The following is a 16,886-nucleotide window of genomic DNA, read 5'->3' on the forward strand; positions in this document are numbered from 1 at the left end:
AACTCTGCTCTAGTTTGTAACATTACAGCCATTAACATTACATTTTTCAATACTGCAGGTACCCTTATGGTCGAAATGGTACAAATTTGTACTTTATGTCACTTTGAACCCTTTTTTGTACAGAAGGTGTGCTTCTGGTCTCTTAAAGACCAGTATTGTACTTTTGAGGGAACATTTATTTAAAATGTACCTATAGGTACAGAAATGTCCCTATCTTGTACCTCTATTTTTGAGAGTGAAGAAGGAAAAGGGGGGGAAAAAAAGCAGCTGCATTTGAAATTCATATGAAAATTATTACCCTAATTTCTAATTCTGGTTAAATAAAAAAAAATATATATATATATATATGAATCCAGGTTAAAAACATTTATCTTCTACATGAAATTTTAAGATGTTTCTTGCTCAGATTTGTTTGCCTCAATATGATTTTTTTCTCGTAATATTCTTCTGTGTAGGATGACTTTCACATGTTTGCACTAAAATAACTACATTTACATTTCTACAAACTGCTGGTGTAAGAAGCAAACTATTGTAGCTTCTTTAGGATGTGAGATCCTGAGCCGTGCTTTACAAATATTCTTCTTTTATTCATTAAGTCGAGATGAGTTTATTTTCTTCCTATCTAGAGATATCGAGGACCGTTTTCTTGTGATGACGAGATGATCATGGGAGACTCAAAAGTAAGAAGTTACTGTGTGGCACCTGATCAAAGTAGACCCCCTGACAGTTGGGAGGGGCTACAGTCATAGTAAACATGTATAAATCCTTTTTTTTTTTTTTTGTAAAATCCTAGTGAGATACGTCAGAATTGTACCTTTTGCCAGACTTGATAGGAGCGACATCGGATGTATTGATCAGTTCTGGATGTTCCTCTGCCTGATGTTGCTTCACTGTACTGAGACATCCCAGTAAAGAACGGCTCTGTACCAGGATGCTCTGTTACCCACCAGATGAGGTGCTGGGAGTGAATAATGGCTAAAACTCTCATTTATTCTGCATCCAAAGCAGTAAGACTGGGAACCAGCGCTGGCCCCAGTAGACCACAAACACACTCAAAATCCAGTGTTCCCCTTTGTGTGTGTGAGTCTCTCTTCCAGCTTCCTCCCGCTGTCTCCACACATGCATGTCTGGCTGATTTGAGTCTCTTTATTCTTGTAAAGGTCTGCGTGAATGTTCGTCTCTCTGTGTTGGTTCTGAGATGGACTAAGAACAGCTCCAGCCACCTCACGACCCTTCATTTGAATAAACCCGTTAACTCAAGAAAAAGTGTGTTTTCTCGTGATAATGAGATAAATGATGTTGTTAACGAGAGAAAATGGAGTTTAATCTGCGAGCGCAGCGGCTCTCTGCTTCCATCGTAATCCATCAGTGGTTTTGAGGTCTTTAAATTGTGTAACAAAATTACGGAGAGAGAATAAACTCAAAACCATGCTGTGTGTGTGTGTGTGTGTATGTAATACATAGCTTGTAAACTGTGTAAATGAATTTGTGTACTTTAGGTAGTTGTATGTGAAACACAACGGTTTGTAAACCATGTAAACCATTTTGTGTGTAACTTGGGGAACTTGCAAATGAATATTTAGTTCTAGATGTTTAGATTAATCCCATTCTAGTTAGTAGGGATGCTGAAGTCAATCTCACCATGTAGCAGCGGAGAAACAGCGTACACTATGGACAAGTTGCCAGTCCATCTCAGACATACCTAGAAATTACATTTATGAAATAAATGTACAAAAACAACAAAAACGTTGTCATTTAACATTAATATTTTACACACGTTTTAACTTAAAAACTTCACAAATCCAGTACTTTTATGTTGAAAAAGGCTCCTATGCAGACGAATAGTTAAACACGTGTGCATGAATGACCTGGTGTGCACGGACAAAACTGCATTTACAGGTAGAGGAGTTTCCTAGCACATGAGGGGTTTTAAGACTTTTTCACACTCCTGAGAGCCTCGGCTTCATGCTTACATGGTGCATTTAAGTGCTGGTAAAAAGCTGGGTCATCTGGATTTTCATCCCCAGTGAAATCAAAGTGGAAAGACACACAGTATTTCTCAGCATCTGGACGCTGCTGAGGTCCAAAGCCAGTTTTAAAGTTGGAAAGGTATTGAGTGTGACTTTAAGTCTCAAATTGGTGAATCCATTTCTTCACAAATGTCACCATCCACAGTCTATGGCACCTCTTACATTGGCCTGTCTATCAGGCACTAGGAGGAATGTAGAGTTCAGAGTAATTATAGTGCAGATTTTTAGAAAGGGACCTAAAGCAAGGCAGCTGTGCACCCACTAGAGACGTAAAAGCTTCTTCTGCTTTGTTTCTGTCTTTGGTTGCAGGTGAACTATATCACGCATCACTTGCTCTGTTTCCTTAGCTTGGCTGCGCATCCACAAATAAGCACACAAAGCAAGCAGACTGCATCCACTTCCATATTTGAGCATAAATAAAACAAAGATATGTTTGATATTTGCTTCACTGGTGAATACAATCCACCATTTCATTTCTGGAAACAAAACTAGTTTCGTCATTTCAGTTACGATCTCGCAGAGTTTAAATAATCACCAACGATGCAACGCTTATGTTATGGCCTCTTGTTTTATCTGGTAAAAGAAAAACAGGGCTGGCTCCACAGCACACACCTGGATGTGCCATCACCCATCTGCAATTGGTTGGGTCTGGGATACCTCGCCTGTGATTGGCCCAATCTGCTGTCATCAGAAGCTTGGTGTTTTGGTGACTTGTTGAATCATTGTTTTATTTGCCTTTGAAAGAATCCTTGTAGTGTACTGGGTTGGGATACGTTGTAGTGTTTTTGTTTTAGCGCTTTGCTTTTGTTTGCATAATAAACTGTTAACTGTGCCGTTTGCTTTTGTCTTTAATGTTGCTGCGCCTTTCCCAGCAGAAATATGCATAAAAAAATGCTCAATTCTAAAAATCAAACTCCAAAAATGTCTGTAAATAAATAAATCAGAGAAAAGAGACCTAGTTAAGAGAGACTTGATGGCATATGTGTGTGATGAAACAATTCCTCCACTTTTTCCAACCCACTAAGACAATTATGGAAACAAACAGGCAATCAGTCTGATGATTTAATAAGTATGGAATACTTGCCCAAGCAGACGGGCGTCTTAATTACAGAAAAAAAAACAATAAAACCAAAAACAAAATATTTGTGCATTAAAATGAGACTTTTAAGGGTCAGTACTTTACTTCAAGCTGTCCTCACCAACACTAATCTTCACATTTGGACAAGGAGAGTCATCTTAGAGAAAAAGTTTCTTTGTAATAAGAGGCTAGTTCCCTGAGAGGATCATAAGGTGACGGAAAGTGAAAATCAATCATTCAGCAGGTTTATATGCCCCCTTAAAGGAATTAATACATTTCTTACAAATACAATTCCTGCAGATTACAGTCCCAGCCAGGTCAGCATCTTCTGATGTGTTTCATCAGGGAAGCAGAACATCCAGTGATTACTCTCTGGAAGTTAACCCTTTTCTGGCTCTTCTTTCTGGTTTTGTTGCTGGTTTCTTTCTGTATGTTCTAATAACAGAGACAGGTGATGGCAGGTTCTCATTTAATATGGCCCCAACTGTAAAGACTTTCGACTTATTTAAATTTATTACGCCAACATAGCCTGAAAAATCCTGGAATAGTCCTTTAAAACAAGCCCACCAAAGAAGTAACAGAAAGACTCCTGTTCATATGAGCAGGTGACACTGTGGCGCTTGATTCTGTTACAAAAGGAAAGAGAAATGTTTCAAATAATACATTTGCAGCTATAATATTACAAATACAAAGAAAGCCTCCATATAAAAGCCTTTTCCTCCTCGTGTTTGTCCCCACTTTGTTGCAGGGCTTGTCCGAGCAGATGGGCAGCACCGTCATCCATCATTCGCAGATGCCTCAGGGCAGGGTGGGGTCAGAGATGGCGTGAGCTGGGTCACAAGTGAAGGACACGGTAATGGCGTAACGTGTCCCCCATGTTACCTTCTCTACGCGGTGGAGGTTCTCTGAGCCAGATGAGAAGAAAGAGATTCGTCCTGAGAAAAAGATGGGGAGGACAGTGGACTCATGAGGACCATGAAAGCAGCTCAGTAAAAAAAAATTGCCTTCTTTGTAACACTGACATGCCTGAATTAGGACAACACAGCTGGAGTTGAGACGTGTTGAACACAACTTTGACGGTGAAAAAAGACCGATGTGCGACCATAAAGGTCGATGTCATGACAAGATGCAAGTCCCTCCGCATACAAACCAAAAGCAGGAAGAATTAACCTGATTAAGCACAATTTTTGCTCGTTGACATATTTAAATTTGAAAACTACGAACATTTTGCACAAATGTTAATACATTTTACAACCATGAAATGCTAATCTGCTAGTCCTGTGTGCCAACGACGAACAGCTGATTCTCATGTTGACTTGTTTATTGGTCTGAAGTCCTCTGAAGATGATTAAAGTCAGAAGACCAGACGTGTTGGTAATTTAACAATTTATTCATTTAACAGGCTTTGGTAGCTTTTGGAAGAACCACACACAGCAACAACAGCTGGGCGCGTCCTCCTGCTGACAGTCACCAGTTCGGTCTCACACTGATGTAGGATGGTGTCCAACCAAAACCCTGTTGGTTTTGTCGGTCGCCCTGGCATAAAAACACACCCAAGTTCACCACATGTGGGCACGTAGGCCATCCCATTGTTTTCACTACGCTATTCTGGGGCTAGTCTGATAAACGATGCTGAGTGGGGGGGGGGGGGGGGGGGGGGGAATTACAGCTGGGTATTGCCGCTCATTTCCTCAATTGATTCAACTCAAATCACAACAGCCTGATTCAACTGGATTAAATCTGATTTAATGTTAATTAAACTGTAGTGAGTAATGATTGTATGAGACGAGTATGTAATAATCCTAAATATTAGAAGACATTCTCATATAATGAGCCAGTTTACTTCAAAATCAGATATCTGCAAGTAATCAGATTACTGTAATCAGATTCCATTGGAAACTATTCTAAATCGATGTACAGATTTTTTCCAACCACGCTCTAGGGTAAATATTCTCATCCTGTACAGCAGAGCTTCATCCCAGACATTGCATTTTACACATATCTCTTCTAATGAGAACAGCAGCGAGGAAGATGCTGCCCACCATCATCACACTACGGGCGGTCAGGGTACAGAGCGGTCAGTCATATTATCCTGCAATCCTTCACTTGAATTTTAAGGTTGACACCAAGTTGCTCCAAATAAATGTAAATGTACTATAGGGTACATTTACATAATCCTTTTTGATTTGATTCGAGTCCGTTTGCTCAGAAACTCGTTTTGGAAAATGTGAATACGCCAAACAAATTCTGATTCAGTTCAAAGAAGTGGACTCGGTTGTTGCAGTGACAAGATTAAGATTATTAAGACAATATAGCAAAAACAAAACAGCAATAGTTTTTTCGACCATGTTTAGCTTGCAAATGGAAGAAACAGTGCTTTCATCTTCTTCTTCTAATGAGCTTGTTTGACCAAAGTGCAACATGAGTACGATCTTGGTTCGCATGGATACCCCTCCTACAACTGAGCTGAGTCCCCAGTCAGACAGAGTCTAGCTAACTATCCTGATGTAAATGGACCCATTGTTCCTGCCCAGATCAGTCAAACCTGGAACAGACACCCACTCACTGGTGCAGCAGGGCCCACGCTCACAACGGATGCTAACCAGGTTCCATTAAGCATCTGGGGTACCAAAACCTCAAAAAAGGTCAATAGCAGAATCAGCTGTTTGGCATTTCCATGGAAAAATGGCTCCATGTAAACAACGGATAAAACGACTTTCAAACACTATCAAAGAGATGGTCACGAAGCATTGTTACAACAGAGAAATGTCCTTGCCTTTTGGAGGGAGACTAAAGTTTATTGGTAAGTAATTATTCATGATTTGCTAAATATTTTAGTAATGTCAAAATTTCTTGAGTATCTACTCAATTTCACTTACAAGAGATAACAAGAGACACCAGTTTGCTGACTGCCAAATAAATAGTTTTATCTCATTAATCTCTGTCAGGCCACTTGATAATGTGTTAAGTGGTATATGACTAAATATTTAGCTTTAGTGGAGATGAGGAGTCACACATGTGATTTCTCTCATACAAATTTAATTGTGATACTGGTTTTGTACCAAAATGGGCATTGTAAACATTTTAAACATGGGCACACCTACAGCAACAATTTGAACAAAAAAAAACTTCCCATTTCCAGTGTTTAAACTTGCAGTCCAAAGGCTACAACTGATCAATCCATCGTTTCTCTACTTCCAACAGGAGTGTTGCTATGGTATAAAGGGATGGCATTGCAGCATGTAGAGTCTGATTGTAAGATCAAGAGTTTTACTATAATCAAGACTTTCTATGATAGCCCCATGAAGTGGGGCAGAGGTTTATTTCCAAATGTCTTAATAACAGTTAAAAATGTATCAATCTTTTATCAAGTCTCTTTTCGACTCTGCTGTCAGTTTCAGAGACTGCATGTAAGATATTAAAGCTATTAATGTGCTTCTGTAAAAGATATATATTAATGACCGCAGTATTTTTAAGTACAGTATTTTTAAATTATCTGTGTATGTGTTATGTGTTCCTCAAGGTTCTGTTCTGGGCCCAGTGCTGTTTACAAAGTATTATATGATCCAAAGAAAGCAAACGAAACAAAAGTATATCTAAAACATGTATCCCATCACTTCTATGGAGAAAACCTTCTGCTATATTTTCCATTTGAGTCTGATAACTTCTCAAACTTGTCCTTTCTTTTGAGCTTTTCTTTTTTTTTCTTCAGTCAAAACAAATTTACATTTTTCTTTTTTTTTTGTGAGCCCAAGGTTTGAGCCCCGATGAGCATGTAACTGCTGTTTATACCAACTTTGGAAATTAAATGCTTGTCCTTGGCGTCAAGTGCCACAATGCTTTAGTTTGCTTTTTGACCGATGCAACAAAGTTATTAAAAGCTGAGATTTAGAAGGTTTCCTGGATTTTCTCACTTTAGCCTTATTTATGCTGTCCTTTACGTACATAAATAGGTAAATCTGTAAACCACAATCATGCTCCCATGTGTTCTTCACCTTGGCATGGTTGTTGGCCAATACAGCCACTAGAGGCAGAGTGTAAAGTTCAAAACTTTTTCAAATTCAAACATCAGTTTTAGACACTAACAAACACGGAGACGGCAGCACAGCAGGTGGTGTATTTAAACTAGGGGTGGGTCTTAAACACGTTAATTACAATGTATTAATTACTGAAAAATTAATGCATTAAAAAAAAATTAATGCATTTAACTGCACACCATTTGTGTACTATATTCTGGTACTCCAATTACACTGACGTGCACATTACACCCATCACTAACATAGCAACTTGGACGCTATATTTAGTGATTCTTCAGACCCTGCTTGCAACTTTTTTTTTTTTTTTTTTTTTTTTTTTTTTTTTAAAAGCAACTATCAACAAGTCTAGCGACTTTTTCTGGTGATATTCAAAACTTTTGGTGAGTAACGTGAAAGCACGTATTGTTCAGATAGAACCAGAAAATCTCACAAGAAGAAAACACAAGAAACTTGTTCCTCACGTAGCATCCAGTTTCAAGCTGCAGTCATGGCCGGAGGTGATCACCTCTGCTGCAAGACCAGACTTAAGTTTACCGCTGATTGATTCTGCCTTGGTTTACTGTCAGATATTAATGCCTATTAATGAGGAATGTGAAAGGAAACATTTTAAAAGTTAAAAGTACAATTAGAGAACAGCTGGAACTGTTAGTTAAAGTATATTAAATGAGAGTTAACTAGGTCAGAGATACTGCTTTAAAATTCATAAATTAATAGAGCCAAAGTTTACAATATTTTTTTTATCTGTAATCCACTAAAATCCTTTGAGGTTAAAAAAAATTGGCAAAATGTGGGCAAATATTATGCAACATTACAATGCCTTTAATTAATTAGATAACCTTTTTTTTAATTAAGTTGCACCCTAATTTAAAATAATGTAAATATTGGACCTGATTTGAAACACTACAACATAAAGAAGCTACAACATTGACTTTTCTGAGTAAATATTGAAAGAAAAAAAGTAAAGAAAAAATGTGATAGTGAGTTTTAATATAGCTGCTAGTATAATTTCTAACTTTTAAAAAATACCCAGCTCAGGATCCAAATTAGATATCATTAAAATGTCCTGAATCAAGTTAGGTTTTTTGCCTTAAATTAGCACATAAATCTCCTATGTATCCATTTTTCAACATGCACTTAATTGCTTTTTTCCTCCCAAGTCCTTCCCAACAATCAAATTAGACATTTACATTTCTTTTGCAAGCATGCTAAGCAAGGCAAACCACATCTTCATCACAGCTGTGTTGATCTGTTTCATCACTGTCCTTAATCTGAAGGGATTGTGAAAATATAAAAAAATTATTCTGTGAAAACACATTTAGAGTAGCTACAACGAAGTCTGACTGATGTTAGAGTGGCTATTTTACCATTTCTAGTGGAAAACATTAACATTTGAAGAAGACGAAGACAAATCCTCAAGGAAAAGAACGGAAGTCGTGCCCTTCTCAAGGACTGCATTTTAACCGGGGTTATATTTTATTCTTTTTATGGTCCTAAATGTTTCATGGTCATTTCTCTTGGATGAACATACACAGCAGTGAGGTTTTTCTCAGGATAAATTCTCTTCATTCATCAGTAGCTTTGGCAGCTAATGAGCTCCACCGTTCACCAGCCAGTCTGGAGCTTTTTCAGCTCATCCTAGAAATCCATTTGCAGTAATGTTTATTATCAAGCTCCTCTGCGGCTGTGGATCACAATTAAAGACCTTACAAACTAGATTTTTCACCGAAACTTGTGATTTCTTTGCCTTTTGAGGAAGTTATCTTATCATGTGAAAAAGAATAAAAAACTTGAATCATTGTGCTTCAGTTTGTGTGCTCCATTTTCCCCTGTGAAAACACTACCAACCTGTCTTTCTGCTCTTCTGTGTGTGGGTGAGTGGGAGTTTAAATCCTTTGGCAGGGCAGCAGATTAGAGGATGCCAGAGAAAATTAGAGCGTCCTGATAAACAATGGAATTTACCATGAAATCGTCAAGAATGGGCAGCAAGACACAATTATTTCACAAACAAAAGTGCATTAGCAGCAAGACATCAAGAGATGGTATGTTTGTCTCCTGTCACTGAGAAGCGAGCCTTTGGTTAGCGCTCCGATAAGCTGCAGACTCAGAGCTTTAGATCACTTCACAATGAAATATTCTGAAAATAAGCCCTCGCATTTGTCAGTATAAACTTTGGTGTGTTTATTGTCTGCGACCCGGCAGATACGGTATCATCAGTGGAGAAGATTAGCTGCAATACAAAGGAATTTAGGAGGTTTCCTGCTCCGAAAGAAAAAAAGTTCCTGGATGTGTACAGAATCCAAATGAGAAACCTGAAGGAGATTTAGATCATATAAAAACAGCATAATACTTAAGATTTCACTCATATTAAGCAGACTGAAGCATGATTGCGGATATGACTGGATTAAAATATCATTAATGAACTATATCCATAAATAATACAATTAATTATGCATCCATATATAAAACTACTTCATGACAATATCTTTATTTAAAATAAAATATTAAAGATGTGACTGGGATTTGCCACAGAAAAAAAAGAAAACTGTTAACAGTAAGACGTGAAGACCAAGAGTTACTAGTTCATGAGTTTATTTTGTTAGCCTCCTGTTTAAATGAAACCGATCATGTAGCACTAGCTCAGTCAGTGCTAAGTAACTTGAAAACTGTGGTACTCTTTGACCATTTTTATAGTTCATTTCCAGCTCCAATGTAAACATTCTGCCTGTCCGAGTTGATGTGTAGTCCTTAAATACGCTCTCTGACTAAATAAGACACAGACAAAATCTCCTCCCGAAACATGCAGCCTAATGTCGATATTTTTGAAGGAGTGATTAAAAATGTAATGATGCTGACACGATGTTTCTGTTCCCCATATCGAGTGACCTGTCAATCATCTGAAGTGACATATGAGATGTCTAATCAGGCTTCAGAGGTGGCCAGTGCCTTCAAGCTGCTCCAGGCTACAATGTATACAGACTAATTAAAACTGAAGACTAGAAGATAGAAAAACACATGAAAGCATGGATCCATCCTGCCTTGTATCTACGATTCAGGCCGCTGGTGACATAATGGCATGGAGGATACTTTCATAGCACACTGTGGACACCTTAGTACCAACAGACCCAATTTTGCCTTCAGAAATGTTTTAATTTGTGGTTTCATGGATTCTACGAGGTGTTTGAAATGCTGGAGATGATGTGACCTTCGTGTCATGGTCATAGACTGTATATAAAAAGATGGATGGAGCCTCCCTGACGTCACCCATAGGTTTCTTAAGAGCTGAATTGAAGCTCCGTGGGCGGTTCCTACCATCGCCATCTTGGCAGCGTCACGTGTGTTGTCTCACCTGGAAAATACAAGTATGGGCAAAGAGGTGAAGCTGGGAGGGGGGCTGTGAGCGTCATGTTGGATGATTGACATCGAGTGAACTCTGAGCTTTCTGTAGCTAAGAGCTAACCGAGCTAACCCGGAAATAACAGGAGCTAACCAGCTAACGGAGGTAAGAGGGCTAAAGCTAAGTCACGTTGTTAACCGGCTAAAATCCGAGGTTGTTCTACATTCTTCTAGCTTGAAGCTGGAGACTGGTACCTGTCAATCAAAAGGACACGCCCCTAAATATGCCAGGCTTTGAGATTAAATTACTTTAAAACGGTCGAGTTAGAAAAAAAATCACTCCACCCACAGTAGTCATGAAAGTAAACCTGACCTATAAACCAAAAATGGATTTTTGAACCAGGCTGTAAACATGTTTATTTCTGCCAGGAAGTTGGCCTTTTTAACATGGGAGTCTATGGGGATTTGCTCTGTTTTGGAGTCCCTAGTGGATGAAGGGGGAACTGCAGTTTTATGCACTTCCACATAGGCTTCACTTTTAACCACCGGAGGTTGCCGCTTGGTCGAGGTGCATCATCCTGCTGGAGGTTAGTTTTCTCCTCAAACAATTCAGAACAAAAAAGAACTGAAGGAAAATTTCCAGATTTCAATGCAAATGCTTTAAAAAAAAAAAAAAAAAAAAAAAAAAGGTAGCAAAATGAGTAGTAGCAAACATACCGTACAACAATCTAGATAGAAACCACCAGGTCGCAGAAGAGAAGCAGATATTATGAGATGACATACCCAAGCTTCGTTTCTACTGTTTTCCTCAGTGACAGGACGCTTCTCTGCAGTGTGTGATCAAACACAGTTTTCCCTCCTGCTGTCAGACGCTCTCATCACGCCATCACCGCTGTCTAGAACAATTACTCCTCTTTAAGTTTTTCACCAGACAGTGTCTAACCTGTCTGGTAAATCTGACAAACTAAAATTCTCCATTTTGTCATTTATTGCAGCCTCATCATCTATTCATCTAAAGCATGATGTGTTATTATAGTGTATTATACGGTTTACGCAGGTCTTTGACTTGTACCATATGCTGTGTTTTATACCCTGAAAAGGTCATAAAGCTCCTTCCCCTGTCCATTTCTGCAGCATTATCTATTTTAATGTATTCATTTATTTATCAATGGCCTTTTGTGTGCTCAGAAATGCTTCAATTTCCTTTTCTTCAGTTCTGCTTGAAGGTCATCAGTGTTTGACTGGCAGTGGCGGTAAATAGGAGCTCCTGCAACAGAGCTAAACAGTGATTAATTCTGAGACGTCCGGGCTGACAAAGTCAAGGCCACACGAGCGTCTAACCGAACCCGAATGGCATTTGCAGCAACGTTTTACATGTTTAATGTTCTCCATCTTAGCAGCCAATTAGCACTCCCGCCTGTAAACTGATGCTTGATGTTCTCCCCAGTAAATGTTTGCTTGTTTGTGGAGCGTATAAATGACATGGATGTTAAATGAAATTTACTACGTTTATGTTCTTACTTACTTATTAAATTAGTATGAAAGAGACTTCACTGAAGGGATCCTCATTCCAGGGCCTGCAGGTTTTCTATGTGTCCCTGTTGGATCACACCTTACCCAGACTTAGACCGGCTCAGCATGTCTGCTAAATACACACTGATTTGAATCAGGTGTTTCCCAGTAGAAACACTTGGAAAGCCAGCAGGACGCCAGCCCTTGAGGACCAAGATTTAGGAACCCTGCTAGCCGCCAGCTTTCCGTACCTCTGTTGTTTACTGTTTGCTGCTCTGACACTTTCAGTGGGCGGGCTTATGGGCAAGTGCGTTGGCGCCACTGCGACTTTTAGCTTCCTGCCACATTTTACAGCTACGTTTCTGTCATTTAATTATTAGGAAAAATCGTGTTCGTACATTTCCGAATCTTAATCAGCACGTGTTACATCGAGGTGCATTGGTTAAATAGTGAAGCGGCCCATCCCTAGTGGATATTTTGTTAATGTTGGGGCTGCTTGGGACTTTCTTTAAAAACCCAACCTTGGAATTTTTGCATTCAATGTGAGTTTGCACCACATATGTATAGTATTGGACTAAAGTCTTTTGCCACCCATCTTTTCTATTTTACCTCCAAGCAGTCAGGCTTTTGAGCACTTTTAGCATGATCTTGAGCAGTAATCCTTCAAGCTTTCTGAAGGTCTTTCAGAGTTTTTCTGTGGACATTGGCTGCATTTTCACTTATTTTCTGTTCAGCCCTAGCTCTACACCTATTTCAGAGGAATGTATTTTTCTGTTTATTTAGTCACTAACATTAACCTATGAGTCATCCCGTTATAATTTGGCAGAGAAACCATTTTAAATAGTGTCTTTAGGCAGAAGGTTTAGTATTTGCTTGGATACTTGCATTAATAAATACTGAATAGAGTATAAAGGAGTATAAAGGTAGACATGGGGTGAAAAAAAGCTCAATGCCAAAGGTTACATGATGTTTTTTTTTATTTGAAATTATTTGCTTCAAATTAAATAATTCCAAATGAAACATTATTGTTCAAATTTACAAGGAAATAGTCATTTCAAATGAAGTTTTACATGGAAAATGCGTTGACTTAATTCTGCTTAGAGCTGGGGGTTAGGAAGGGCTCTGATTAGACAGAAGTCGGATGTGACGTACTTGCGTACACCGAAAATAAACAAACTACACTTCCTGGTTGTTTTCTTTTTGGTTATCCCATAGATAACCACATAAAAAATACAGTTTTGCTTCAAGTTTGATTATATATTTTTTAAGTACCACTCAACATGAGCAGCTGAGAAGAAAAAGGATAAAAGAGCACCGGAGACGGGAGGCAAAAGACCGCGCATGTGCATAATCATGATGGGAAAAAACTAATGAGCATGCGCAAAACAACCAGAATTAACGTAATTTACATGACAGAGGAATTAATCCGTATGGATTTCCAATGAGAATAAACCAGCCACTTGCTTTGGAATCAAGTTTAATTCCGAATTGACTTTTTTTAAATTCAAAATTAGGTGTTTGGATCGTCCTTTTTTTTATCAGCGTCAACTGGATTTAACTTGCATTTGGAATCAAAGAGAAATTAAAACTATGTATACATGGCCAATGTGAGGGAAAAAAAGATGTATTAGAAGGAATGAAAACCTTGCTAATTGTTTAATAATTGAATTGTAGCACCTCACTGGCAAGGCGCCGAAGATGGCAAAGCCCCTTAAATCTTTTAAAACCACAGCCCTGCTGAGATCGTCCACAAACCCTCAGATGTTATAAACTGTCCTTTCCACCCTTATTTACCCTCCTCTGATTGGCTGATGTACCTTTGTTTACATTGTTCTGTTAGTATCTTCCATTCCCAACAAAACACCCTTTTCCCCAGTTTCATCCATCTCAAAACTATTTTCTGCACAGAAATCTATTTCCTTTGGTATCTCTTCATTATAAATAATAAGCACATCTATCAATATTCTATTTCCACACATCCAGTTTTCCACCTCTACTTCCGTCTGCTTGATGATCCATGTCATTTTCCAGAGCACTGATTTCTTCCTGATGTTATAATTACACCTAAAACAGCCTCATCTGCCTCAGTAAACTACTCAGTGATCCAAATCTGTCAAGCAGACTGTCACCATCTCCAAATAATTCAACCAAACACGGCATCATAGAAGTTTCTCCGTGAGTTGTGAGGTGAAGATGTGTTTTGGCAGAGAAAATAAAACAATGCTGTCTCCTCCTACTCAATAAAAATCATGGTGACAGGAGGGAAAACAAAGGTCAAGATTCATAAAAAGCTCCAACTCCGCGAGGAAAAAAAAGGAATCCGTCAATAAGAATGTTTGTCTTCTGTGTTCGAACAGCCTTGGTGGGTTTGAGATTGTGCTGATTCTGTCGTCTGTGGTGTCCAGTGGTTTTCCTCTCTTTGCCAAGACACAGCAAGGCAGCAGGCCAACTACATCTACACTTTCACATTAGATGTCCTTCAGTCTACTCCCCTAAATACTCCATCACAGGATAACGACAGTGACCGGGATGCTTCCGTGCTCACTGATGCAGGAAGAGGCTTTTGTCTGAATGGGACACGGAGAGTTCGATGGAGCAGATTAGAACAATACAGGAGCAGGACAAAAGGTGAAAAGCTGCAGGTGAATAAAGAGGAACAAGGAGATGTCTTTTCTGAAATGCCATTGATTAAAAGTGGTGCAGAGCAGATGATATGGGACAATGTGGTGAGACGAAGGAAAGGAGCAATGAGCAACAAGGGAAAAGCAAAAGCAGGGACAATGCAATCAGAAAAAGCGACATCGTAGCTTGTTGTTGGATACAAGAGAGAACATTACGCTGTCAGGAAGTGGGTACAGCCCCAGGGGGTGTTTTCCCATGCTGAAAAGGATTAATAAGGCTTTCAAGCCTTCAGGATTCATGCAGCTTATTTTTATTCAAGAAGGATGCTGCCCTGAGTTCACAGCACACCTTACCAGGTATTCTTCGAAAGCAGGTCACGCTAGCATTCAAAATGGTGAAAGAAACTCTCAGTTTAACCTCTACTTAACAGGAGCCTTCTGTACAAGGGAGAAGCATGAAATACATGCAGTACAAAAGATCTTTGCACATGCTAGGAAGCAGTGATGCTAACATGTAGCATACTAAAATCATGGGGAACAAAATCAGCTAAGAGACTCTACCATGCATTGGCTTCCAAACACAACACAACCAAAGCCCTGAGCAATCACATGGGATGTAAGAAAAACACGAGAACAGTTCTGTCCACTCTCCAGCTTCTGATCATGTCTCCACTTTGACGAACAAGTTGTCATGTAAAAGCAGAGACATGTCTGTCTCATCACTGTGGGACAAAACTCAGAAATCTTCTCTTACTTTTGCTGTTTTGTGGTGAAAAGTTTTCGTCCAGCTCTAAAAACTCTGCTGATGTGTCTCCTGCGACTTTGTTGAAATGATTTATGAAGGTCCTGCTTGTTTCCACGGAGATGAAGGAGGTTTTTATAGAGAAGCAGTTTCTCCTTCTTTTATAAACTATCTTGGGCTTCACTACTTCCTGGACCTTCATGGTGTTTCTGAGGTGAATGGGGTCTTTTCTTGTATTCTCCTGACTCTGACCATAGATAGAGGTGTCCATCATCATCACCATCATCATCATCATCATCATCATCATCATCATCATCAGCTGATGGCTTCCTAAGATAAAACATCTGGAAAATGCTTCCTGTTCTCTTACTTAGCGTCTGATTTTGCACAGTCTACCATCAGACATTACTTTACTCCTTCCTAGATGAACTGAGCTTCTTTCTTCTGGTTTTTACCATGTTTTTATTTTTTTTCAGAGAGAGAAAAATAGTTTATATGTGTTCCAGGTGAATTTACTGACATGGTAACACATCTCTTCATTCTGACACTTCTGTAGTAATCTGACACACCTCAGCCTTGTTTTAAAGCAAAGATTACACTTACAGCCTTGTAGTTGTGAAGATATAGTTCATCTATTTGGTAGGCCAGGTCAAGAAGAGGTTAACCTCTTTCTGTGACATCCACGGCCTGTTTTTTCTGTCTTCTCAGCCAAAAAGAGAATCCTTTGACTACCAGTCACTGTACATCCCTACTCTGACCTCCAGCCATGAGCTGTGGGTAATGAATGAAAGAACAAGATCGAACAGCCAAAATGAGTTTCTTCTGTAGAAGTCTTGATTCTCCTTCATAAATAAGGTGAGAAGCTCAGGCATCAGGACAACTTCTGGACACCTCACTGGGAGGAGCTCCTAGGGATGACAAAGACATGCTGAAGGGACTAGAGGACGATGAGGGTTGGGTGCGAAGAGGTGACCAGGAAGAGGGAAGTCTGGGCTTATCTGCTTTAGCTGCCGCCTTCATGAGCCGATCTCTGAGAAGCTGCACTTTTCTCACTTTTCAGTTTCGTCAGACAAACTTTTCTACTCACTGGCAGAAACACTGAATGATGTACAAACTGACAGATACGGAGAGGATCCTATCTACCTTTCTTCTTCATGGTTTCACACTTTAACAACCTGCTGGATCACATCGTAGCAGTTCAGATAAATACTGTGATGCTACCAGGCTTTTTGTTCAGTAAAATCAACACGCCATTGGCTCTAAAACTGTTCACACCTCTGTTAAAATGCAACGTTTTCAAGAAGTAAGATCACAATAAATAATGTAATAACCTTTCAGACTTTTAACCTTACCTATAACCTGTACAAATCAACTGCATAACACATGTGTGTGTGTGTGTGTGTGTGTGTGTGTGTGTGTGTGTGTGTGTGTGTGTGTGTGTATTTGGTTGAAAATCTTGCAGTAAGACTAATTATTGTTATTTTAATAATAGTATTACGTTTTTACAATCTGAAGGAGTGGATAAACAAAAGA

General features: G+C 39.1%; 1 protein-coding gene across 1 annotated transcript in view; it reads right to left on the reverse strand.

Annotated features, from left to right (window-relative positions):
• Positions 1-3,078: 3,078 nt before the first annotated feature.
• The window catches only part of ogfod3 (2-oxoglutarate and iron dependent oxygenase domain containing 3), a 41,917-nt gene continuing 28,109 nt past the window's right edge, over positions 3,079-16,886 (reverse strand). The window contains exon 9 of the mRNA XM_079260514.1: positions 3,079-4,043. Within this exon, the coding sequence (XP_079116640.1) occupies positions 3,907-4,043 (137 nt within the window). The 3' untranslated portion in view covers positions 3,079-3,906. The remainder of the gene's footprint in view (positions 4,044-16,886) is intronic.

This window comes from Telmatherina bonti (assembly GCF_933228915.1).
Source record: "Telmatherina bonti genome assembly, chromosome: 21".
Lineage (NCBI taxonomy): Eukaryota > Metazoa > Chordata > Actinopteri > Atheriniformes > Telmatherinidae > Telmatherina > Telmatherina bonti.